This window comes from Rhopilema esculentum, chromosome 12, assembly GCF_057945365.1.
Source record: "Rhopilema esculentum isolate cy_ngs chromosome 12, ASM5794536v1, whole genome shotgun sequence".
In the NCBI taxonomy this organism is placed as follows: domain Eukaryota; kingdom Metazoa; phylum Cnidaria; class Scyphozoa; order Rhizostomeae; family Rhizostomatidae; genus Rhopilema; species Rhopilema esculentum.
The window spans coordinates 7,660,991-7,685,475 of NC_142826.1; the positions used below are offsets into that span (position 1 = coordinate 7,660,991).

The 24,485-nt window shown below is 35.4% G+C and overlaps 2 protein-coding genes across 4 annotated transcripts in view; one reads left to right on the plus strand and one right to left on the minus strand.

Moving 5' to 3' along the window:
- Nucleotides 1–19,240, minus strand: part of LOC135681768 (histamine H2 receptor) — a 33,374-nt gene extending 14,134 nt beyond the window's left edge. The window contains exon 1 of one of the 2 annotated variants that reach the window (XM_065196372.2): nt 18,290–19,240. The gene's annotated coding sequence lies outside the window, so the exon portion shown is untranslated. Of the gene's footprint in view, nt 1–12,587; nt 12,899–18,289 lie in introns of those variants that run through there. The other variant, XM_065196371.2, reaches the window with a different exon arrangement.
- On the plus strand, nt 3,610–23,795 carry LOC135681763 (cell division cycle protein 27 homolog). Of its 2 annotated transcripts, none has more exons than XM_065196364.2 (17): nt 3,610–3,768; nt 5,709–5,784; nt 6,797–6,944; nt 7,935–8,066; nt 8,414–8,511; nt 8,804–9,182; nt 9,628–9,742; nt 10,911–11,120; nt 12,890–12,961; nt 13,342–13,498; nt 15,648–15,820; nt 16,471–16,522; nt 16,882–16,982; nt 19,234–19,560; nt 21,176–21,304; nt 21,722–21,796; nt 22,645–23,795. In XM_065196364.2, exons 1-17 carry the CDS (start codon nt 3,745–3,747, stop codon nt 22,897–22,899), a joined length of 2,523 nt encoding a protein of 840 aa, XP_065052436.1. In that variant the 5' UTR covers nt 3,610–3,744; the 3' UTR covers nt 22,900–23,795. The 2 variants fall into 2 exon arrangements, with proteins under 2 accessions (XP_065052436.1, XP_065052437.1); XM_065196365.2 differs by having other exon boundaries at nt 13,345–13,498.
- Nucleotides 23,796–24,485: the final 690 nt, after the last annotated feature.

Below are 24,485 nucleotides of genomic sequence, written 5' to 3' on the forward strand. Positions count from 1 at the left end.
ACTGAATTTAGTTGTTTCTGTTTTATTTTTTGATGTTCTATCGATGCCATTTCTATCATTTCTATTTTTTGCCAGCTTTGTATGTTTTCAAGAAATAATGAATGGAAACACGCTTCTAAAAACCCTTTGTTGTTAATCATAGTTTTAGTCAAACATCTTCTTGCACAAATTTGCTACGTTTAGAAAATTGAATATTCAATAATGAATGGGATTTTCTTTTTTATAGTCTTGTTCAGCATGAAAATTTTATGAATGTTTATGCATCTGTTTACAAAAATCGATAAAAACAGTAAAAATTAACAGCAAAAGTAACTAAAAATTGCTAACGATGGTTTTAAAACTTATATCTAGCTGTCTTTTGAAAAGGTAGACCAAGAGAGATTTGATTGACAGTTTTTTCAAGGTTATTCTGTATGTCTGTTTAGAAAAGTGTTATTGTATTCTTTTACGAAGAGCAACAACTAAATGAATAACAAAACATCGAGTAAATTGGCATTTTTTAATCTATTTTTGGGCGTTTTCAGCAATAGGCCCACTGGCAAAAGCATATATTTTTATACCATGGATTTGCCAGATTCTAAACGAATTATTTTAGATAAAGTTGATGAAATTCAAGTATGGCTCTGAAAGAAACCGACAACGTGTTCCTTATCTCTCACAACTATGTTGTTTGGAGCGTTAATATCATTGGAGATCTGAAAATTATATAATGAAAGTCATTGGAGAGGAAGGAGAACGCTATTGAGAATTTGCAACGATAAAGTGTAGAGTACTGGCAGTGTACCAGTGATACAAGTGGTGAATCATTTTAGTGCAGAGCAAAAAAGCAGCAAATTTTCAGTTGTTTATGACTGCCATAGCTATGATGAGCTACGTGTTTCGTCCGGTCTCGGAAACAAAAGATTATATTTTTTTCAGTTATGAAAAGTTCTTATTTCGAGCTTGTGGTAGCAGATTTAACCATGCACCGTTGTTTGCTTGAAGCCAGCACTACACCCACTAGCGTTACTCTGTATTATTGTAGTTCAAAGCATTTAGAACCCTCTCAATCATCACAAAAGCGTGGATGCTTCACAATAGTAGGAATCCTTGTTGGTGCCTCAAAGCTCCTTAATTAATTGTTAGACATACGGCAAGTCAAGTTAAACCTCTCATGTAATGAATTAACCTTTCTCTCATGAAAGCATAATTTTCTTGACTCGTTTCAGCACGAGTTTTGCCTGCCTTCCTATTGCAACCGAAAGATTGGCTGTTGATTTTGTGATTAAATTTGCTTTGTTTTAAGCCTCAAATATTATGTAAATGAGATTCAGGGAGTGGACTAGACATAGTTCTTCTTTCTTTGAAGAGGATCTCGCCGAACACTAGATTGTCAGTTGTAGCCATGTTATAACGGCCTAAATATCAATAAGCAGATAAAATTGAATTACTTTTATTTAAGGAAATATGTAGATGAATAAAATGAAAGGTGAACTCCAAATGCCTGGCTGAATTAATTATTAAGAATATGAATAAGTCACGGTGTTTTTCTTTGTAGATAATTAATGCCGAACTGTAAATGTTTATTGATAAGTATATGCTCATCTCCATGACACATAAGTAACTTGGAAAGCATGTCTTACAAGTTGTACAAAAAGCTATTAAACAAAAGTTTTTTTATATGGTGTTCTGTTAAGGACTTGAGACTCCACCATGAATAAGTACAGATGTCTTATTTTCAGAGAAATTTGCAAATTTATAAAAAATGATAGGTCGAGAAGATTTCCCACTCGGCAGTTAAACGTAATAATTTCTACTTCGAAATCCTGAACGTATTTGGTAGCAGAAATCCACGTTGTTACCTTCATAACAAAAAGCCTTCATCATTACAGTACTAGACAGTCTTCTAGCCTTGGTTTTTCTCTTCAATCAATTTCCACAATTTTAAACTTCCTTACATTTGATGTTAAATTATGTTAAATTACTGAATTCTCTGCCTCTAGATTTGAAAAATGCTGCCACTAAGTTATCTTTCAAAAGAAACGTGAAAATTACCTTCTAGAAAACCTTCAGTCCTATTAAATTGAAAAAAATCAGGTCCGTATATTTCCTATCAATCTTATGCCAAAAAATATATTGTATTCGTTGTGTATCTATTTTCAAAATCTGAGGCTAAACACACTTTTTTACACCGGGCTACTACCTTCGACTAACATATCTGTTGATTTTTGGCTCACCCACCCCTCTCACTCGCATGATTTGTATATTAACATAGATAATATACAAATCATGTGACATCATAACAAAGTTTTGCAGTAGTTTCTTCAAAAACAACAGGAACGTGTACAATATGTCATGACACCTCATAACCATCTCATTGTAGGTGTGTATTATAGAGAATTAAAACTCATCCAAGAAAAAATTTCAGAATTCGAATAGAACTGATTTCCCATTCAATGGCTTGGCATCTTCTTCAAGTCCAGCAAAATATAGATAGCGAAATCAATTTAAATAATGCGGCGAATGAACATTTTATAGCATAATAGATTTACATGCATTCCTACAGCGTCAAAAAGCCAGTTTTTGTAATATTGACGGGAAATTCGGGATGATACGATTGAAGAGAAGAAGAACTTTGAAACAAGCCACAACCACTGAAAATATTTGTACCAATTTCAGCTCAAATGGAAGTATAAATAAATTTCAACATTGCATCGAAAATTGGAAATTGGAATTTTGATAGATTCTGACGGACTTTAAGAAATTCGTTTGCTATAAAAGAGCACAAAAAAGTACCATGGTCATACTATTTTGAATGAGCTTTATTAAACTACACACATTTTATCAAAAAAGCATATTTGGTCTATGTTGGCTGTTTTCAATTCTACCAAAACGTTTAGGTTGAATTGTTCTTAAGTTGTTTTTAAACTATAAGGTTGTAATTTAAGCATATATAGCCAGGAAGGGATGTTTTTTCTGCAGAAGAACATTGGATTGATTGGCCAAAAACGTTAGCAAAAGATGCACCGCTGATGACAATGTCCTTACAATGTTATATAAGTTCTTAAATTTCAAAGTAACACAGTCAATTTTACAGGACCTTTTTTTGCAATTTTGAAGCTCGTATTCTCAAAAAGTTGCTCCTATGAAAGAAAAAATGTACATAATCTAGTTTCCTGAAATAATTTGAATCATGTGACCAAATTCCGAATACTGTTTTATCCCTATCAAGCACCCAACCCTCAAATTTTTTGTATGAGCCTAAATCGATCCTTTGCCCAGTTTCGTGGTTTTCATCGGTAGATTGGTGCTTATTCACAATACAGCCTCCTTCGATCCAAAAAACGCTCCTTATGGAGGCCCGTTCTGGTCAAAATTCAGTAGATAATTTTGTTTTATCTTTTGATCATTTATGAATGTTTTTTAATTTTTTCTTATGTCTCCAGTTTGCATTTTCATTGCATGTCTGAAATAATTTTCATGTACTGCCTCTGATCATGTTTTAGTGCTGTTTTATGGATTATTTTTGTGTTGTTATGCGAATATTTTTGTTTTGTATTTGTGTATTACTTTTGGGCCAGTGCTTGCAACGCCGATTTCAGCCTCTGCGGTGGAAAAGGAGCTTGACATTGCGCATGTCCTTGTTTTCTGGGCCTACAATGGCAGTTAGCAGTTGAAATTTTATTAAAATGGAAACTTAATAATTTTTCATGGCTCATTATTGTACAACAGCGAAAATTGTGAAATCTTGAAAAGAGCTCGAAAATGCTGCTTGAAGAACCTGTGCAGGTGTGTATGTTGCTAGGATTTACGAGAAGTCAGCTATAAATCGAGCTACCGCTATCGGTCTCTTGTTTTGAAATTTGAAGGCGCCCAAACCGTAATAATAACGGCTCTGTTGATTATACCTACCCATGTTATTTTTAAAACTTGGTAATATGTTCAGACAAGACTTGCCCAATTTTAAATTGTGGAGCTACTGTTTAGAACAAGAATACGCCGATTTTTTGTCTCGTTGCCTAAATAGATATTTCATACCTAGACATCTTGCCCTCGTCAAGACCGAAATTAAATTGTATACAGCCTATTTATATAAAGATGGAGAAGTTACCGAGTTAGTACAGAATCACACAATCACTACTGAAAAGTTGCTTTTTCAAGAAACATACAAGAATCAAGGAGCAGTTTCTTCAATGTTTCTAATTAAAACAAGGAATTTCTCAACTTTTGCAAAGCTCCTTGATTTTGTTTTTTAGAGATGAATTCTTGCTCTTTAGTTAATTATTTATGTTACTGACATTTATCATCCAATGAATTCATGCTATTATAGAGCTGAGTACTTGCCTCAAATTATTAAGAGTCTGGTTAATTTTATGTCATGGTTACCTATTGTATTAGCCTAATATAATTTTTTTTAGAACACAGCATTTTCCTGATTTTTTAGTTGAATGTCTTAACTGGCTTAAAATTTTAATTAAGAATTTATCTTTATGAGGATATAAGTAAATACAATATTTTTTCTAACTTTATATACTGGACATTCTCTATTCAGTATATAAAGAGAATGTCCAGTATATAAAGAAAGTCCCTTTTGTGTTAAATCCACCTCTAATTATGCGCTCCACATTTAGCTCAACTTAGTGGAAATAACAGCTCCCTCTTGTTAACTCCCCTTTACTTGACAATCCAACAAGAGGTATGTCCTTGGGAAATATAGGTTTCGACAACATACATGCAAAAACAAAATGTGTTAGTGTAGATAACTTTCTCTAAAGTAGTTTCTTTTTTCTGAGTTAACTTGACAGTATTTCAAAGGGGGTATAATCACTATTTAAGGCCCTGTTTCCGTTACTCTGTTTTCAGTTAATTTTCATATTTTTAGTGTCTCATTACTCGAGGGTACTTGTTCTCATTACTCCCAGTTTCCATTTTCATCCATTCTCACATGTCCCTTGTACGAGCTCTTTTTGAAACTGAGAATGAATGACTCCATTTTGGAATGCCTCTGCTGTGTTTGCTGTTCCCAATAAAACAACGCATTCTCAAATTGCTCACTTTGAACCACGTTTTCAGATGACTCAAGTTTATTTTTGAAGGTATTAATGGGAATGTAAAAACTTAAATGGATTTATGGCAAGAAAGCCTAAAAATGTATGCTATTTGTTTAATTATTTTTTGCAAGAAACTTCATCGAAAATTCCATAAAAATTATTTGGTTTATAAAAAGCTCTTATACTTTTCAAACTGTGATAGAGACACCCCTCCAAATACATAAATTGTACTTCAAAGCCTATCAGGTCTTCATCAAAATTGTAAGGTCTCTGTTTTATGGACTGCAAGCCATCCTTAACTTTTTCAGGGGTGCAATTACTAGCAAGCTAACAAATGAAGTATTACTGGGTCTATGATAGTGTCCTCCTCTTCATCAGAATCATCCAGATTGATTGTTTAGTTGGGGAAATTGTAATAGAAAGGAAGTCTAATTTCTAATTTTGCTTCAACAGGGGGACTTGATAGAGAGATAGGGACTTAATAGCAGTATGTCCGGTCCAGTAACAATGTGGTACACCTAATGATGGCTGCTTAAAGCTGATCATCTGATCTGATATCCTTGATCTCTCTGCTTTAAACGCCAAACACCAAAAAGTGATTGACCTCATTGTCTTAAAAACTATTAATGTTCCTTTTTGTTAATGTCTCCCTCTTGTATTATTTACTTTCTTTTGCAGTTGGCTATTTGGCAAGCCCTAAACAACTATTGTTACAAAGATGCTGTCTTTCTTTCTGAGAGACTGTATGCTGAAGGTAATTTGATGTCAGAGTTTGTAAAATGATTGATGAACTTGCTTCTTATCATGAAGCTTTGTTTTATTTTACGTTCACCATCCTTAGAATTTACTCATGCTGATTTAAGGCATGCCTAAATTTTGCAATTGTTGACAACATTTATCAAGAAAGGTTTGAACTATCTTTGTATGCTAAATTTTTTAATTATTTTTTTGCTTGGTGTCACACTTAGTCATATGACTTAATACTTCAAAGTGTGAGGCTTTTGCTACACACCTGTCTATTTCTTCCTAGTGAAGCCTGTATCTTACTGATATTTAATTACTAAAGCTATTTTTGTAGCTTCAACTATTAAACACAGATTCAGTATTTTTTAGTAATTTTGATTTGCCTCAACCTGGACTTGCGTATATAAAGAGTTTTAATAATTTTTTGGCGACACAAAATTTGAAAGCAGCTTTGAAAAATGCAAACATTTTACAACATACTGCAAATGTGGTCAGACAGTTGCTGCATGCCTATAGAAAAATTATCCCTAGAGTCCAAGTGATATATATAAGTTGTAAAATGATTGCTTATTCAAAGCCATGTATAGAGTTGTTTTGTCACTTGCCATTGATTTTATAAAGCTGCTTTTTGTCTATGAACATTTGGCCTTGTAAAAAGTGAATTTGATTTTAATCTGTTTACCATTACAATGGGTAAATGTGATATCATTTGTCATTTGTAATATCATACTTGAGTGAACTCAATTTTATATACCACAGGAAATGAATACAGACTACATAGCATATGATCAAAGCATTCTAACGTTTTCAAAACTTCATAACTTTTCAATCAGAATGCAGCATTTGAAGACATCCATACCAAGTAAAGCTTGAACAGTGATTAGTTTAAATGATAGGTAGCTCCACATTAAAGAATTTTATCCAGTATTATAGTCATCACTTAAGGATTATTATTAATGTATCTAAGTGAAATTCAAATCAAGCACTTTTCTTGTATCATGTCATCACTCTGTTTTTTGCAGCACCATCAGATGAAACTCTTCACCTTTTGGCAACATCTTACTATCGCTGTGGCTCAGTAAAGCGTGCCCATGCCTTGCTGCAGAAACACAGTCCAGTTAATATTCACTGCAAATTCCTCATGGCAAAATGTTGTGATGAAATGAAAAGGTATGATCTGTATCATGTATCATTGAGGAGTGCCTGAGTGCTCATTAAATTTTCAACTAAGTTAGGGGGGTGCTCATTTGAGTTGGGTGCTCATTCAAAAGGGAGGGGTTATTTCACTTAATTGTCTAAGGCTGGTTTCAGACACAGGCATGTACCCCTATAGGTAGATCCACACTTAGGGCTTTGCAATGCGTTGAGGCAGGATGAGGTGCAGCAAAAAATGTCGCCTTGTTCATATAATCATAGAAGATATAGGTTTTTATTCATACCAAATTGTTTTACTATATCACATTTCTTGATTTAAGAAAGCAAAATATGTTTTACATTGGCAAAGGCATTATGTAAGTCTCGGAAGGCTTCCATATTATCTTGTGCTAAGGAAAACATTGTCAGTTAGTTCAATCCTCCTGCTCTCAAAAGCCCTATGACAGAAGGTCCTGAGCAGTTAAGTACCATAAATCTTCGCATTGCCCCCCTCAATGAGCCCCCCCTCGAATAAGCCACCACACTAGAACTACAAATTTTCAATAAGCCCCCACTGCTACCATGGACAAATCCTCAAATTGTCTCTCCTCTATTTGTTGGTTTTTGCCATCTGAGGCTGCCTTTGGCGTTATATCAAATTACCACTAAAATTGAGGTCTTTTATTAATGCATGTCTTAATGTAATAAATTTTTAAGCCCCTCTAATATAAACCCCCTCGAATAGCCTAAAATCCAAAAATATGAAAAATAAATAGGCCCAAGGGGGCTAATTTGAGGATTTATGGTATCCAGGTATTTTATCATCACATCATCAAATGCAATCAGATTTTGGGGTATCATGCAGATAAGCATTACATGCTACTGCTTTGATAACTTGATTTCTTGTGAAATCAATTTCGTGAAAAAGCTTCACAATTTATTGTACTGTTTTGAGGCATCTGGAAGCATCTCTGCATGGAAAAAATTTGGAATTTGTAACACTTGTTTTTAATGTATCTATTTTAGGTATTCAGAAGTAGAGCACTTACTTGTTGGCAGTATTGGAACACTATTTACGTCAAAAGTAACAGATAACATTATGAGTGAATATGGGAACCTTGCTGGTTATGCTCTTCAGTTACTTGGTAATGTATACAGGTATGCAGTTGGATTCACATTTAATAAATTCTTCTTATTTGGAGCTAGTTTATAGATATCTACAATCCATAGATGAAGTTTGTTATTTTTTGTGCCATTTCCAGTTAGCAATGAGTTGAGCCAATTATTATTTGGTGATTGATGAAGTTTTATTGTTTTATAAAAAAAAGCATTTTGTTAGGTATTTAGATGATGTAGAAATTTGTAACAAACATATTTAAGATTGTCAATAACAACGTTTGGAACGAAATAGTACCTCAGTGATTTACTGTATCTTCTTTTCCGTTTTATTATGATATTTTGTAGTACAAAAGCTTTGTTAAACATGTTTCAATTGAATTCGAAAGGAGATCTGACCAGCTCAGTAAAGCTGCTGAGTGCTACAAAGCAAGTCTTCGTTCGAACCCGTTTTTATGGACATCATTTGAGTCCCTCTGTCAGATGGGTGAGTTTATAAACATTGTAGTCAGCTATCTAACAAAGTCTCAATACTGTTCTTTTGATATGTTTTTCACATCCAAATGCATTGCTCATTATTTCCCTTTTTCCCCATTTCAAAAAAAGAAAATATATCTAACCAATATTTCTAACATATAGGCGCACATTGACTTATTGGTTCATTATTAAGTGACAAAACTTCCTTTTTAGTTGTTTTATTTTGGACGCATCATTATAATATTTTTTCATTTAAATTATCAAATTTGAAGATTGAATCAATTTCTATTCCTTATACACAGGTGAAAAGGTTGATCCTCAAGATTATTTCAAAACTTCAATTTCGTCAACGAAGCCAGGCGATGGGATACCATATCCCCCGAAAATTTCATACGGCCTGGCAGCAAAGCAACACGCCATTTTGTCACAATCGAGGTCAAACTGTCAATATGACGTAATGTCATCAGAGAACTTAGACCCGTCATACGAATCCTCAATGACATCAGCTCCATTGATGACGTCAACTGTTGTCTCAAAGCCCACCCAGAATCAATTATCGAAATCCTCAGTAGACAATGACATGGCCCAGGCTACCACTGCAACAAGTCGTGAACAAGTTAGATCGAAAGTCGGCAGGAACTTGCTTGGGGCTGCAGCTACGAACAGTCCTTTAACCCCCAGGTTGGTTGTCTTATGCCCACCTTGCAGGTTTATATGAGGCGAATTTGCAAATTTGCCAAGTTTAGACTTATGATGTTCGAGATCATGCACATGTTGTCAGTTTCTCTATGATAAACTATAGGGAAAAGGTCCTTCTTGTCTTTGATCTGGTAGAGAAGTACTACTCATAACTGTATCATAGAACTCTCTGCATTGACTCTTTCTGTATAATATCTGTATACTATTATATCTGTATGAGAGCCCACGCTTCGGGGTAAAGAACAGTACAGTTGTAAGCTGTTTAGTTCCAAGGTATGCATCTAGAAATGTCTAAGGGCCCATCCCATAAGTATGAGATAATTCAATCAATTTTGCTGTTGTTTACACACATTTCAGAAAGCTGCAATTTTCTAGTTGATATTTTTACTCAACTCAACATATATCACAATGATCCATTATACTTTAGCTTTGGAGTGCTACCTCAAGATACTCCTCAAGCTGAGGCTCTTTCATCGGATTTCATCACACCATCGCCAACAACAATTACAGAAAGTAGAATTCCTTCTGCTCCTGCAAAGAAGGTAACATTCCATCTCTGCATTTCTTAATTGGTATTGTAGAGAAAGGAAATAATTCATTGTCTGTTACACCTAGTGATTGGTGCTGTTCTACTAGTGATATTGGGTATGAGTTACAGTGTCCATGTTCGGCCTATTTTGAAACAACAGTCTGTGAATAAAACATATAACTGCCACATACAACACAATGCAATCAACAAATTTTACTTTGCTACTAAAAGATTTCACATTGGGCTTACAATAATTAGAACTCAGATTTCAAGCTTCCAAGATTGAAATATTTTTTGTGAAGCCATTATTTAATTGTTTTGTCAAGTTTGCCAAATTATCGATCTATGTAGCAGCTGACTGAAAAACTTGATATCTCAGATTCTTATGTGCGTTATAAGCTTGTATTTAAATATTCTCGATCTTAGAAAGGGCTGTTTACTTTGAAAAGGATTGGATTTGAAGGGACAGCCCCCATGAGATCAGCTTATCAAAAGCACGAATTTCATAATGCGAGTTTCATAATTTATCATAGTTTCATAAGGCTGGACTGTTTACGATTTACGAAGGCTAGATTTATGACGCAAATAGTTTATTTTCAAATCTGTTTATGGCCAAAGTTCTAAAAAATGCTACTGAATTGCCTTTATCTATCTCAAGATTGCGCAAAATATGCAACCGTATTATAGCTGTTAATACGATTACAAGCACAAACATTAAATTATTTTGCGTTTTCATGCAGTTTTGAAATTTTGCATTACGTGAGCTTATTTTAAACATTATCTCTTTATATTATCTTTGCCTGTTATTTTGAACATTGGTTACACGTGCAAACCAATAACTAAAATGATATTCAGAAAATAACAGCATTAAAATGGTAAATACAAATCGGGAAATAGTTTCGCTTAACTTTTCTGTAAGTTTTTCTTTCTTTCAAACACAATTCAATTTATAATTTTGTCCTGGAATATTTACTGAACAATTCTTAATCGTTAAATTTTGATATAACCTACACAGACATTAAAACCGAGCTCTTTTTAGTAAAAATTTAAAGTTATACTAAGCTAGACCAAATATCTGTGTGGAAGTTTTTTCCCGATGTATTATCGACCTTTTGGTAGCCTTACTTTTCTGTTAATGTAAATGATTCATTCGTAAAAAAAGATAATATTTGTCTTGACAGCATGCGCTGAAACGAGTGGAGGGACGAACAACCCGATCCGGGTTCACAGGAATCGCACCGGGACCGAGCAAGATGCAGAACGTCGGTTCTTCCACGCCGACGTTGATGACACCCTCGCCTACCACTACTTCAATCGGAATCAGCAACATCGGGCTGAGAAGGAGCAGTAGACTGTTTGGAAATGCTACTGGGACTCATAGCTCATCCAAGGTTAACGTCTGTTAATTGTTCATTAAATGTACTTGTCAATTATATAAATAAATAAATTCATAGCTATATACCATACAAGCAGTCACAGTATAGTGCCTATATTAAGCAGAATATCTTGATAAAGTCATATCGCACAATCTTAATACACAGACCGCAAAGAAGCTTTTAGTTTAAGGGCCATATTGAGCGCATTTGTTGGGTAGTTGAAGAGTCGATGCCTTTGAATTAATGTGTGACACATAACAACCAATGAAAGGAACTAGCTTGTGGGTGGAAATAATGCCTGTTTTTATGTATAATCCAATAAAATTTTTACAGCTACATATCACAAAATACTTTACATACAGGAATTTACTCTACAACGCTACTAAGGACGATGCCCTGGAGAGCAAAGTACTATGTCTACCCCGGGGCCATTAAAAATAAGAAAGAAGAGAAAGGTTTCGTGAAACATACAGCTAACTGTATACATGTGTATTAAAACAGTATAAATAAATATAAGGTGGTGGCATGTGGCAAGGTTAGGGACGATCTTAAGCAAGTCGACCAGTTTTACGGATAAACTGCAATCTTTATCACAATACAGAAATATAGTTCTAAAGTGATGACGTCACAAAATCCTATTTTCAGACTTTTTGAATTTGGATCCATAACCTGGAAGAGCATCATGAAATACCTCTAAATTGAATCAAATTGAATCAAATGTGTCACGAAATGGCAGAGATATCGGCACATCTGTATTGGCTCTTCCCCATCAAACCTCTGTATTTGGTCTATGTTCGTAACTTTATGAACAGAGCCAAAATAACAGTGATTCGTTAGCAAATTTCAAATCCTTAATTGGTCATATCTCAACCGATTTTAGACATATTTGGTCAATTTTGCATATTTGAAGGTATTTCATGGTGATCCTTTATGTAATGTGGTTGACATTAAAAAATTATAATGATAGGTTTTTGATGACGTCACACTTTAGAACACTATAGCTCAATGCCTGATGATCGATTAAGCATAATTGGAACGGGTTGTTTCTGATTAAGATGTTTTTTCCCTGATAAATCAAGAGTTGATGCAGTGGCAAAATTTCCTTAGTATACTCTTCAATCTGTTTTCTTTTAATGCCGAAACGGCTAAATCGGGCTCTAACTCTCGCAGACATTAAAATGAAATTTTTTCTTATAACCACACTGGCGTATTTCCTAAAATTAATTTTTCTTCTAAAACCAGCTATTCAAGTTGCTTTATGTCATCAGTCATAAGTTTTTCTGTGAATAAATTAACCTTTCTCGAACTCACAAGTATAAGTAACAGCTTAGATTTTCACCGCGGTTTTGATCGGTTTTGACAAGAAATAGGAATGTCATAATATCAGTTTGTGAGAGCATGGTATATGGCTTAAACGTGGTTGCTTCTTTAAAATATGTGTTGAAATATTTTATGAAGGTGATTTAAAATAACAAAACTTACCCAGCACTCTCGGTTCGTCTTTGCAGACAAGTTAAGGCTTAAAACGGATGCTGTGAAAATACGGATATTTATGTAGACTTCGTTATCACCACAATGTTGATGATACTGATTTTATTTCATCAAAGTGTTTGTTAATCGAAAACAAAAAGATCCGCCGGAGGGCATAATACGTCAGTAGGTTCTTTGCAAATGGCTGTTTTGTCTGGCGTTTAAGTGATGTATTTAATGTACCTGTTTTTTCAAAGGTTAGTTAGAGGTATGTGATTCATGTTAACTATGATGCGATTAACGTTTTGTTTTAGGAGCCAAAAAAACCCAGCAAGGTGCAGTTTTCTGAATCGGCGAAAACAACAAGCAACACAAGGAGGACCAAGGTTGGTATTATCACTTCCATGGCTACATGGCCTAGATTAACAAATTGCCAACCCTTTGTATTTTTGACGATCAGCTTATGATCTTAGCTAACGATCGAAAGCTTAGTTATTACACATATGAGACTGAAATATATTTGGTTCTCAACGGCTCTGATTGTAACGACTTGAAAGTATACACAGTGAGATAGCGTGAAAACAAGGATAACATAAAGGGCAAAATTAGCAAACCATAAGCCGTTTTGGTAATTGTTTTTAGTATATATTGTTATTTTGAAATTATTCATATCTAAAGTGTGTTTTGCGGTGTCGTTTCTTAAACCTGATCTGTCAGGTACAATGGCTTTTTTCTGTGTAAAATTTACTCGACATTTTGTTTTAAGCAGACGAGAAGAACAAGAATTTCAATGCCGCAGCCCCTTACCCCAGCAACGGAGAACATCCAACCAGGATTAACACCCCAGAATGAAGAGGATGTCGAGGCCAAAGAAGGAGTGAAAATTGATAGATTTTCGATTTCACCAATAAAAACTAGCACAGGTAGGTCTACAATAAGTTCGTATTTATTGTTGTTATTTTATTCATAAAGGCTTTGTTAGAATTGACAGTTTTGTGCTGTGTCGAATCTTTGAAAGACTACCTAACTGTTTGTGAAGATTTCTCGCGATAGCCGCGTGGGTAATCTTGTGTTTGAAAGACAAGCTCTTTGCTATTGATTTAAGAGTTTTCCAGACAGCATTTCAATTCGTACTAGATCAAACAAGTACACGAAACACCTAAATATTCAAGATTAAAAATTAGCCATGCCTGTAAGTTGTTGTTGTAGTCACTTAATTTACTCGTTGAAGTATGCCTTAGAAATTAGATAAGAATTGAATGAGATTAGAGAAGTCATAGAATAAGAACGGATCGATGTTGGAACCTTACTAGAATTCACGTTAATTTATCGAAGTTTCAGACCCCGTTTACACTAGCACAAATCCATATGGATCCGTACCCAAACTAGCACAGATAGGCTTTTTGTTTACACTAGACCTGCTGGATCCGTACTCATTTGGGTCTGCTATCTGGACCCGTGTGGGATTGCTTTCCAAGGTGTACTCACTTGGATCCGTTCCCGTTTAGGTCTAGTGTGAACGGCTGGAACCGAACCAAACCAAGCACACTTCGGATACGAGGCATGAAATTTTCTCCTTAAGAGGCCAATTGTTGGCGCCAAAATCTCGAATTTTATATACAAACAGAAAGTTCTTCTTATACTCACAATGTTAGTGTTATGTTTTAATTCCTGGCTGCAGTATATGGCTTTTTTATGTGCTCAACACAGGATTTGTCAGTTGAGACTAGCTTTGGTTATATTTAAACAACGCAGCCTTGCACTAGGCCTACATCATAACATTCAACAACAGCGATATCGGCACCGCAAACCAAAAGATTCTGGCAACGATCAGGAAGAACCAGCGTTTGGTGGCAAAATTTCCTGAATGATAAAGTTGTTTTTGAAGAATAGTACGAGAATTTTAGACTAACTACGATCGTTCTTTCAAAAGCGAACAACAGACTTGAGAAAGCCTTTGTCTGTTGAAACCCAATGGGAGGTCAAGTAGCCGAGACAGTGGACTGGGTCCGTGCTAGTGTAAACGCGATCTAAATTTGATGCGTTCCAGTGTAAACACCAACAAAACTGGTCACGGATCCAAAATGGATCCGTCCCATTTGGATCCGTGCTAGTGTAAACGGTGTCTTACAGTCCTCTATTGGAATTAGATTTTGAGCCTGAACAATATTGTCTTTCTGATCCTGTATCTGTAGTACTGAACTTGAGCCACCAGCATATAGCAATTTCGCACAATGCCAGCCTTTAACAGCCTCCTCAATTTATAAACCCTGTCGTCACACTAGCCAGTTCTTCCCCGGCAACAATGAAATATTGAAATTGACCAACGGTCAGGCCTGGCCATTTGAGGCGAGCCATAGCTCTTGCTCTCCTTCAGGCTCTCCTCAAATGCTGAAAGGGAGCTACGGATTGCTCTCCTAAATTTACTCTAAAAAGCAAATTGCTTTCCTTAAAATCAATTTTTCCTTTGTTGGTATTCTTATGTATCTAGAAATAGCTCACCTGGAGATTACCCTGCTTAAAGTCTTATGACCAGGCCTGCCAGCGATGTTATAAGGGGATGGGAACACATCTGTAAAACTGTTAAAACGGGGCGTGTGTGTTCCGACAGTTAAGCATTTCCAAATATTGCAGGTGAAAGGTCATCTCGTCATGTTTCCACCTTGCAATGTCGTAGGTGACGTTGTAAAATCTGGTCCAGACTCTTTATGTTACCTCCATTGCACCGTGTCAAAAGGCTTCATTGCATTGTATGTAGCAAAATTAACGAAATCCAAAAAAATGTGGATATAGAATCGCTGGTGTTTCTTTTCAAGACTATAAATATATCGAAATTTCCGAAATGATTTGGAAATAGGACCTGCCCTTATAAGGTATTTGGTTTCGTTTAGGCAAGGCAATGTTGTGAATGGTTGAGCTGTCACTGATGCAGCTATTAAGTATTAATATTGAAGACCTTGTATAGGGAGATCCATTGAATGGAAGTCATCAAATTGCACTTTGGGTCTGTCAAATCGTTGCTTCCCACATGGAATATGTTGTTAGAGGACGAACTCCTATTTCTTTTTGCAGATGGATTGATGCAGCTGCTGCAAGAAATCGGCAAGGCATACGCTGCTCTTGCTTCGTTCGATTGTAAAAAGGCTGTTGCCTTATTCGAGGCACTTCCTCCGCACCAGCTAAATACTTGTTGGGTATTGCAACAAATAGGAACTGCGTACTTCGAAATGACTGATTACCATCAGGTATGTTGTTAACCGTAACTTGATTTTTTTGTTGATAGACAGTCCTATCAACATTGCCAATACAGCCATAGATAGCAATGGATTTTAATCATTAAAGTAAGAATTTCAATTTGCTTATCAAATTTTTCTTGCGTTCCAGCTTTTTTATCGTCAAAAATAATTCCGACCATACCCGTCTACATTTTTTCGAGAATCCTCGACCGTCCAATAATTATGACTCTAGTACAGTAGGGACCTATAATTATATCTGAATGTAAGAATGGAAAGTGTATCCCTTTTTTATTCTGGAAGTAGTTCCAAGATTCCAAGTCTCAGATTTGAGTGTTCTCAATCGCAACGACTTTGGCACCTTTCATCCAAGCAATGGCAGGAAATTTTCTGTCATTTGTATTCAGTATTTTTTCTATTTTATCGAAAAATTATTCTACACCACGGATAAATCTCACCCCTTTTAACTGACTGGAAGTCAACCACCCGGATTTCATTGCAAGATCAAGTCATAACTCTTGAAGTAACTTGACATCTCGTACCTCAACAGCTAAGGCATTTGATATTTGGCTGTTTTCTTTGTATGGTTTCTACAGTATATGGTTTATTTATCTTTTTTGTATTTTTATAATTTTAATCGTGTCAATCTTTATTTTTTCAAGGCTGAACAAAAGTTCAGTGAGCTTCGCACTCTCGATAAATTTCACATGGGTGGTAAGTTTCCTTCGCTTTGGCGTTTTTTGAGTAACACTTTTCGTAAATGGAAACAAAAATTAGAACGAGTTTTCAATAGTTCTGCTCTTCATTTGCCTATGTTGCGCAATTCTTTGAGCTTTTTTGCTCTGGAGGTTGAAAGCTATTATAATTTAATATATGCGGATTTTGAAGGAAAGAAAATGTAGAAGGGCTATTGAGCGGCGTAAGCTGTCATTTTGGTACGTGGGTGCTGCACGGATTCACGTATTTTACAAAAATACGCATTTAAATCCAGCAAGAATGAGTCAAACGTTATTGCAATTAGTTTTGGAGTAAGTTCCAGCGATCATCGCCTTTTTTCTTCTTTATTTGCTCAGGAATGGACGTGTATTCAACTTTACTCTGGTTTATGAAGAAAGAAGGATCGTTGTCTTCAGTCGCATTGGACCTGGTCGAACTTGATCGTTCTTCACCCGAAGTAAGTGTTTCTCTCATGTCTGTTTATATTTAACATGCTTTAACTTTGATCATTTCAAGGTTTTGAGCTTAAAAAAATTTTGGTTGTTTTTTGTCCTTAAAAGCTAATCAAAAAAGAGGTCTTGTTTGAACCTCAATTAAGTTAATATTATTTTCAGCATATTTCTATTAGACAACTTTAAAGATATTTTGAATATCTTTTGTTTAAAACAACAGATCTCAGCAACTAGTAGTAACCTTCAAGTACCCTTGTCATTCTGTTCTTCTATTAAAACAATAGAAAAAAAATCGATTTTGTTCTTGCGAAACACACTCTCAGAAGGGCAAAATGTAAGATGGATCGAAGAGGTAATGCAAACACAATCAAAGAGAATGTTGCATTGTATTGTTTAGCAGAACAAAGTGAAGATATTATCTTCGCAGTGTTTTCTTGAAGCAGAAAAGCGTTGAAATGTGGCAAACAGAGCATAACTAACAAAGCCCTTGTTTTTGAAATTTTCCACAAGTTTCCTGGGTTCGTTTGATTCTTTCTGCGCTAGCTGCTGGGACTGAGCAAAAAGTTATGAATGTTTTAGATATGTGAAGCGTCCTCTTTAATGATATTTTTGTGAGAGAATACCAACCTAGTGCTTTTAAAATCTTCCTAGCTTGTAAACAGGTTTTTGAATACCAGCCACTCACAGATAAACTTTTTTAATGATTAAAATCTATTTGTTAATATTATGAAGGGCCTGATAATAGCATTCAGTGAGACACCTGGAGTAACTAAGTACTATCGTGCTCTACACACCAAGCGAGTACTGCTCTGCCTATACGGCAACGAGCTTTTTATGACAGACTGGTAAAACAGTTATTTTAATTAAACTTGTAAACAGTAGATTTTTGTTGAAGCTCCACGTGGGCTGCTTATCAGCATGTCAAAGTACATGATTCAGACATCCCCGTTTTCCAACAGCACCAGGTTGAATAACAAATGACTGGTTATAGCCGAATTCAAATAATTATTTGGTATTTCGTTGTTTAAATTGCCAGATAATTCAAAGATTGCTCTATGAGTTATGTTTCCCAACCAAAGTTTCTTGCAGGCAGACGGCTGTAGTTGATTCGCATAGCAAGCCATTTTTACTGCTGCAGCAAGAAACTAAGCAACACAGTATGCCAAGAATGTGCTTGGCTGCTTGTGTTTCTTTGATTAAATTTTGTTTGTAAACTAGGGAGAACTTACTTTACAGTATCAAGTCATTCGACAGCAGTTAATATGGCATCACGCTAAATACTTCAAAGAAGAAAGTACAAATTTGCCAATACCTTTTAATATGAATCCAGTGTTTTCAATAACAAGTGAGTCCAAGCCACCACGTGCGATTCCCCGTTTGTCCTACATAAAAGTAATGCAAAGATATTTTAGGATGGTGGTATTTTTTCCAGCCTGTACCAAGTTTTGAATTTCGTCTCCCTTAAATCTCACTTCTTAAGCTCCACATCATGTCTTGTGGAAGCTAACTTAACTTGACTACCGCATGTCCTGTGGAAGCTAACTTAACTTGACCTCCACAAATACGTGTTCTCTAAGCCTAATGAAAAGATCTGAGTAGTAAATATAAATCTCCGAAAAGGTGAATTTAATATGTTTTCGGTATCCGGCTGGTGATCGTTGCCCGATTTATCACTACGACGTAGTCTGAGTCTTCTCAAAAATACGCCTTGAAGTGCTGTTTTGTAAAAAAGTACAGCTGGCGATCAGGCACATAACCACATGCCAAAAATATACCACCACAGAGTGATGCACTTACTAATACTGGTGATAAATTCTTTTCATGTCATCAAATTTGATGCAGAAGACGGCATTTAAATTTGCTGTACCTTCATTCCTGCAGTTGAAAAACTATTTTGTGAAGTAACGTTCTCAAATACCATGATGTGTCATAATGATACTCAGCCACCGTTTCAAGCTTTTTTAAGTGTGTGGAAAATCCAATAATTTCGCTCAATGAAATACGCAAAAACTAGGCAAGTGGACGGTAAGTGACGGGGCAACTACGAACACCTTGTACATGGAGTGTGCTTATAGAGATATGCGTTTAAGAGCCTTTCGGGTCACATTTTAAATCGGAATACGTTCATAGGCGCAACTTACGGCTATCCGAAAACATAAGTTAAGCGTCAAAAATCGGACATGGGCCATCCTCCTAAGATTTTGCCACAAAGTATAGAAATTTTCCTTGGTAATAAACCTTTATTTGTTTTTACAGGCATGGTGTGCGATGGGCAACTGCTTTAGTTTACAAAAGGAGCACGACTCGGCCATCAAGTTTCTGCAAAGATCAATTCAACTTGATCCGGATTTCACTTACGCGTACACTCTGCTCGGCCACGAGTATGTCCTTACTGAAGAACTCGACAAGGGCATGTCCTGCTTCCGGACCTCAATTCGTCTTGATAGCAGGCACTATAATGCGTGGTACGGCATCGCAATGATCTGCTACAAACAGGAGAATTACCACATAGCAGAGAAGCATTTCTTGAGATCGCTTCAGATAAACCCAAAGCATTCGGTTCTTCTATGTCATTTAGCTGTGGTAGGGTCTCTAATTTATACCCAGTATGTAAATGTCATTCATACTTAATTTCGATGTGAAAGTTTTTGTTAGGAAGCAGGGAAATAAAGCAACCACAAGCTATTTTTGTTGTGTTCTGTCAGAGTTTAAGCAACATAATTAATGTCCTGTTTTCTGATGGAATAAATTTAGGATTTTCTACTCACTGTCTAACTTCCAATAGTAAGGTTTTTCTCTATAAATTTTTAATTTCATTTTGCTCTACAATTATAACAAAGAACATAACTAATTGTAGCATTTAAAACTCGGAAGAGTGTTTAGCTGCCATTACTTTTCGATTTCCCCTGAAAATTATATTAAAAAGTGACCTTTAAAATCTCGTTTGAAGATGAAATTACCAAATTACCAAATTAGAAGAAGACAATGCTTAAAGAAGGCCGCAATTTTATCTTCGTGAATTTTCACTTGCATTTTCAAATATTTTAGTTTTCTTCATTGGCGAAGAAAAGAAAATTGCTTGAACTAAAAAAGTCAAGTTCTTTTAATGACTAAAGGCAGCGACTATTTGAGGCAGCGCCTAATGTCTTGTCATTTTCTTAATTTGAGTTTAAATATATCTCTCTTAATAATTACGGGTAGTTTATAGTCATCTCATTTGTATTTGTATTTGTTTCTACCTAGCATCCGAAGGTAGTTTTTAGGACACTGAAAAGCTTATGCTTATCGAGCAGTGTCCTGGTCCTTCCTCTCGATGTGACCACACTTCGTGATTCCTACGCTTGAAATTACAGAGAGCTGGCGACTCTCCTCACTCTGGGTGAAAGTTTGGTCATGCCAGGGACTCGAGCCAAGGACCATCTCATTCCACCTTGAATGTACAGTCATGCTTCAACCAGCACTGTACTATTTGTGATGGTCAACCCACCCTATTCGACTTACTTCTTCTCTAAACTAGCAAATGCTTATGTTTTCTAGTTACGACATTTTATTTTTAATGACGAAGGCTTCTGCGGCCCAAGGAGTTTTTTCTCTGACAGTATAACGTAAAGTAAATGTTTCAGGTTGTGTTTAAGGATTTTTCTCTTTTGTTGGTTGTAAACAACTCTAGTGTTATTTATAACGTTTGATAAAGAACAAGAAAATTAAATTGCCTTTGTTCCGAATTGGGAAGTTCTTTAATTAGTAAGTCAAGTTGACCATCACTGAGATACGCTCAACTACACAGAATTTAGCAAATATTATGAAAGGCGGATTTGATAAAAAACATGACCTGGAGTTCATGCTATATGTCATTGTGAGACGACCTGTCGCAGCCATCGATTGGTCATTTGATAAAAAGGCTAATGGGACAGACATATATGTTTCATAGTGTTGTTTAAAGACTTTGAGGGTAATTTGGTAAGATGAAGATCGGGGGAATATTGATATAAAATCTGTTGAGTTGGCTAATCTAGTAGGACGGAAGAAACTGTATGTTGTATTGGAGTAAAGAAAACCTTAGAAAGCAAAACTAATTCTCTTATGATTCTGTTACAAATGTTAAGTATATTTTTTCATTTACTTTGTCAAAATTTTACTATCAGTGCTACTAAAGAGTGGCGATGCCTGTGTTGAACTACTCGTTGTTTTTTTGCAGACTCAGCATGCGATGAAAAAGCCCCATCAAGCTTTGAAAACTGTGAATAAGGCACTGCATTTTATGCCAAAGAACGCACTTTGCAAATACCACAAAGCCTCATTTCTTTACACCCTTGACCGATACGAGGTAAATTTACTTGATATTTTTGGGCCTTATGAGTTTGGAACTTCTCTGTAAAGGGATTCCCACATACAAGCCAGATAAATGATTTAATTTTGGGCTTGGCCTTCCTTATTTTGAATATGTAGTGCATTCGAGATGGGCCTGACGTGAAAATTTATTTTTTATGAACATTTCAAGTTTTTTAGCGACCGTATGTTGTTGGTGGCTTTCTTATAGCAAATGTTGTAATTTTGCTGACACTTTAAGATCTAAACACAACACAAACAATTGAAAACTTTAATTTGATTTTCACACTCAATTTTCACATTTACTGGCTCTGAAATCCCCTTTTGATTTTTGTAACAAATTTTGTAGCAGCGAACAATTAATTGGGCTTAGTTTATTTAAATTCAAGCTGTAAAATACTTCTTCTTAATTCAGGAAGCTCTTGGTGAATTAGAAGAACTGAGGAAGATTGTTCCTAGAGAAGCGTTAGTGTATTTCTTGTTTGGAAAGGTGAGTTCACAAGACTTCTATTGTTATTTTATTACGTTATGCTATTTTAGATTATGTTATGCTATGCTATGCTATGCTATGCTATGCTATGCTATGCTATGCTATGCTATGCTATGCTATGCTATGCTTACTATGCTATGCTATGCTATGCTATGCTTTGCTATGCTATGCTATGCTATGCTATGCTATGCTATGCTATGCTATGCTATGCTATGCTATGCTATGCTATGCTATGCTATGCTATGCTATGCTATGCTATGCTATGCTATGCTTTGCTATGCTTTGCTATGCTTTGCTATGCTTTGCTATGCTTTGCTATGCTTTGCTATGCTATGTTTTGCTATGTTATGCTATGTTATGCTATGTTATGCTATGTTATGCTATGTTATGCTTTTATATATTATGTTATGATATGTTATGTTATGTTATGTTATGTTATGTTATGTTGTGCTATGTTATGTTATGTTGTGCTATGTTATGTTATGTTATGTTATGTTATGTTATGTTATGTTATGTTATGTTGTGCTATGTTATGTTATGTTGTGCTATGTTATGTTATGTTATGTTATGTTATGTTATGTTATGTTATGTTATGTTATGTTATGTTATGTTATGTTATGTTATGTTATGTTATGTTATGTTATGTTATGTTATTCTACGTTACAAGATGCTCTACTTACAATAAATTCTTATCAGCTGCATTCTTAAAGGGAATTACGAATGCTGACCCTTTCCTTTACATTGTTCTACTGCGCTAAATGGCTGAAGACATGTTCTTCTCGATCGCTAGTTAACAAGTCAATTAACAGTTCTGCCTACATTCATGTAGCATTTTTGTTTTCGTGTAGATTTATAGGAAGCTGGGTCAAGTACATCTAGCTCAAATGAACTTTTCATGGGCCATGAGCTTAGACCCGCAGGGAGCTAACAGCATGATAAAAGAGGCAAGGTATATTCAAGAAGAGGACGATGATTTCAATCCTCCTCCCTTTACCCTTGATGACACCCAAACGTCAATGGATCAAGATGAAGACATGTCGGAACTTGATGCTCATGAAGAAACAGAACTTAATGATAGTAGTAATAGCAATAGTTTTGTATAGATAATGGCAATTGTAGATTAAAATAACTCGTTTACTTTAGGTGAATTGCTCCCAAATGCAAGCAATAATCGATAGATCTGTGTACTCCTTCAAATTGCCTGACAGGTTTAAGCATTAATTTATCAGCAGAATCGCAAAAATACAAACTGTTAAACTGCTCAGCGATTTTAAACATAATTTTGCCGTTCCTTGTTATTAGTGTGTACTATTTTTTTTCTAAACAAGTGAATACTAATTTAATTTTGGGTTGAATAAGCTGACGTATGTTTCCACAACTTTCTGTACATGCTCCGTTTCATAATAACTCAAATGCTGATTTTGTTTTTATTATTTTAAAACTTGGGTTTTGTCTTTTTCATCATATGAGAAGTCTTGAAAGGAATGTATTTTAAGTTTTGTTGCAGTTTATTTGAATAAACCAAACGATTCCTCGTGTTTCAAACAGCTGTAGTAAAGTTATGTATACTTGCTGCATCTGAAGTTAATGGTGGCGAAATTATTTAATCAATAGCCCCCAAATTTGTTAAATCAAGCCTTGAATGTTGATGACGGAATATTTCATTACATGTAGCAAAAATTGCACTTGACAATGAAACTTAAATTCAGATATTCAAGTTGCTTTCATTCTCTAATTGGCTTCGATAAGATGATCCTTATAATTAACTCACATCACCATTTCTAGCGGCAATCAAGTCTTTCCATTGATTTCGAATAAGATTTGGGTTAGCGATAGTAAATCTGTCATCTGTCTATCATATCTACATTTGAATACATTTTTGCTTAATTTCCGTTTAACCTTCTGTCGTTGTCATGTTGTTTTGCTTTGTTCAATAATTGTAGCATACATCTTTCACAAATGAATCTTCATTTGTCAGAGACGAACATGTTTCTCGTAATTAGTCTGCTTTCTTCAGTCTTCCATTCTCGTGCGATTCCAATCTAGTGAAGTCCAATTTCCTCACATTTTAAACAGTTAAACAAAGGTTGATAGTGCAAATCTGTATTTAGGTCATTAGACAGTTTTCTTATGCTTAATTATTGTCTTGAAAGAAACCCAAGCTGTTGTTTAATTCAAGTTCAAATATTTGGGAACGCTTCATTCAGATTTTCAATCCCTTTTTGTCGGCAACTGACAGCCTATGAAAATTGCTGTTACCATCCTACCAGCCATAGGTCGGAAAGCCTGTTTTGTAACACTTCTTCTTACATAATGTAAACATTCAAGATATTGTGGGGTTTCGAGTTGTTCATTTATTGAAGTATAATTTACTGTTTTACTCAATGGCAGGCTATTTTCGCATCTTGCAGGTGCAGCAATACATGAGTAAGTTTGATTCGGCAAAGACTGATAGTGACGATGATAGTATACAGGGGCGCCTACACAGGGGGGGCTGGAGGGGCAGCTGCTCCTCCTGCCCTCTTCGAAGAGGGGCAGAGGGGGCAAGAAATGCCCTGAAATATAAGAAAATACTATAGAATATTATCGATAATCGATGACCACTTTGACTACACTCGTTATGTTAATATTTAATGTATTAGAAAATATTAGAAAAATGATAACACCAGCACAAAAAAGCAGAGAATGA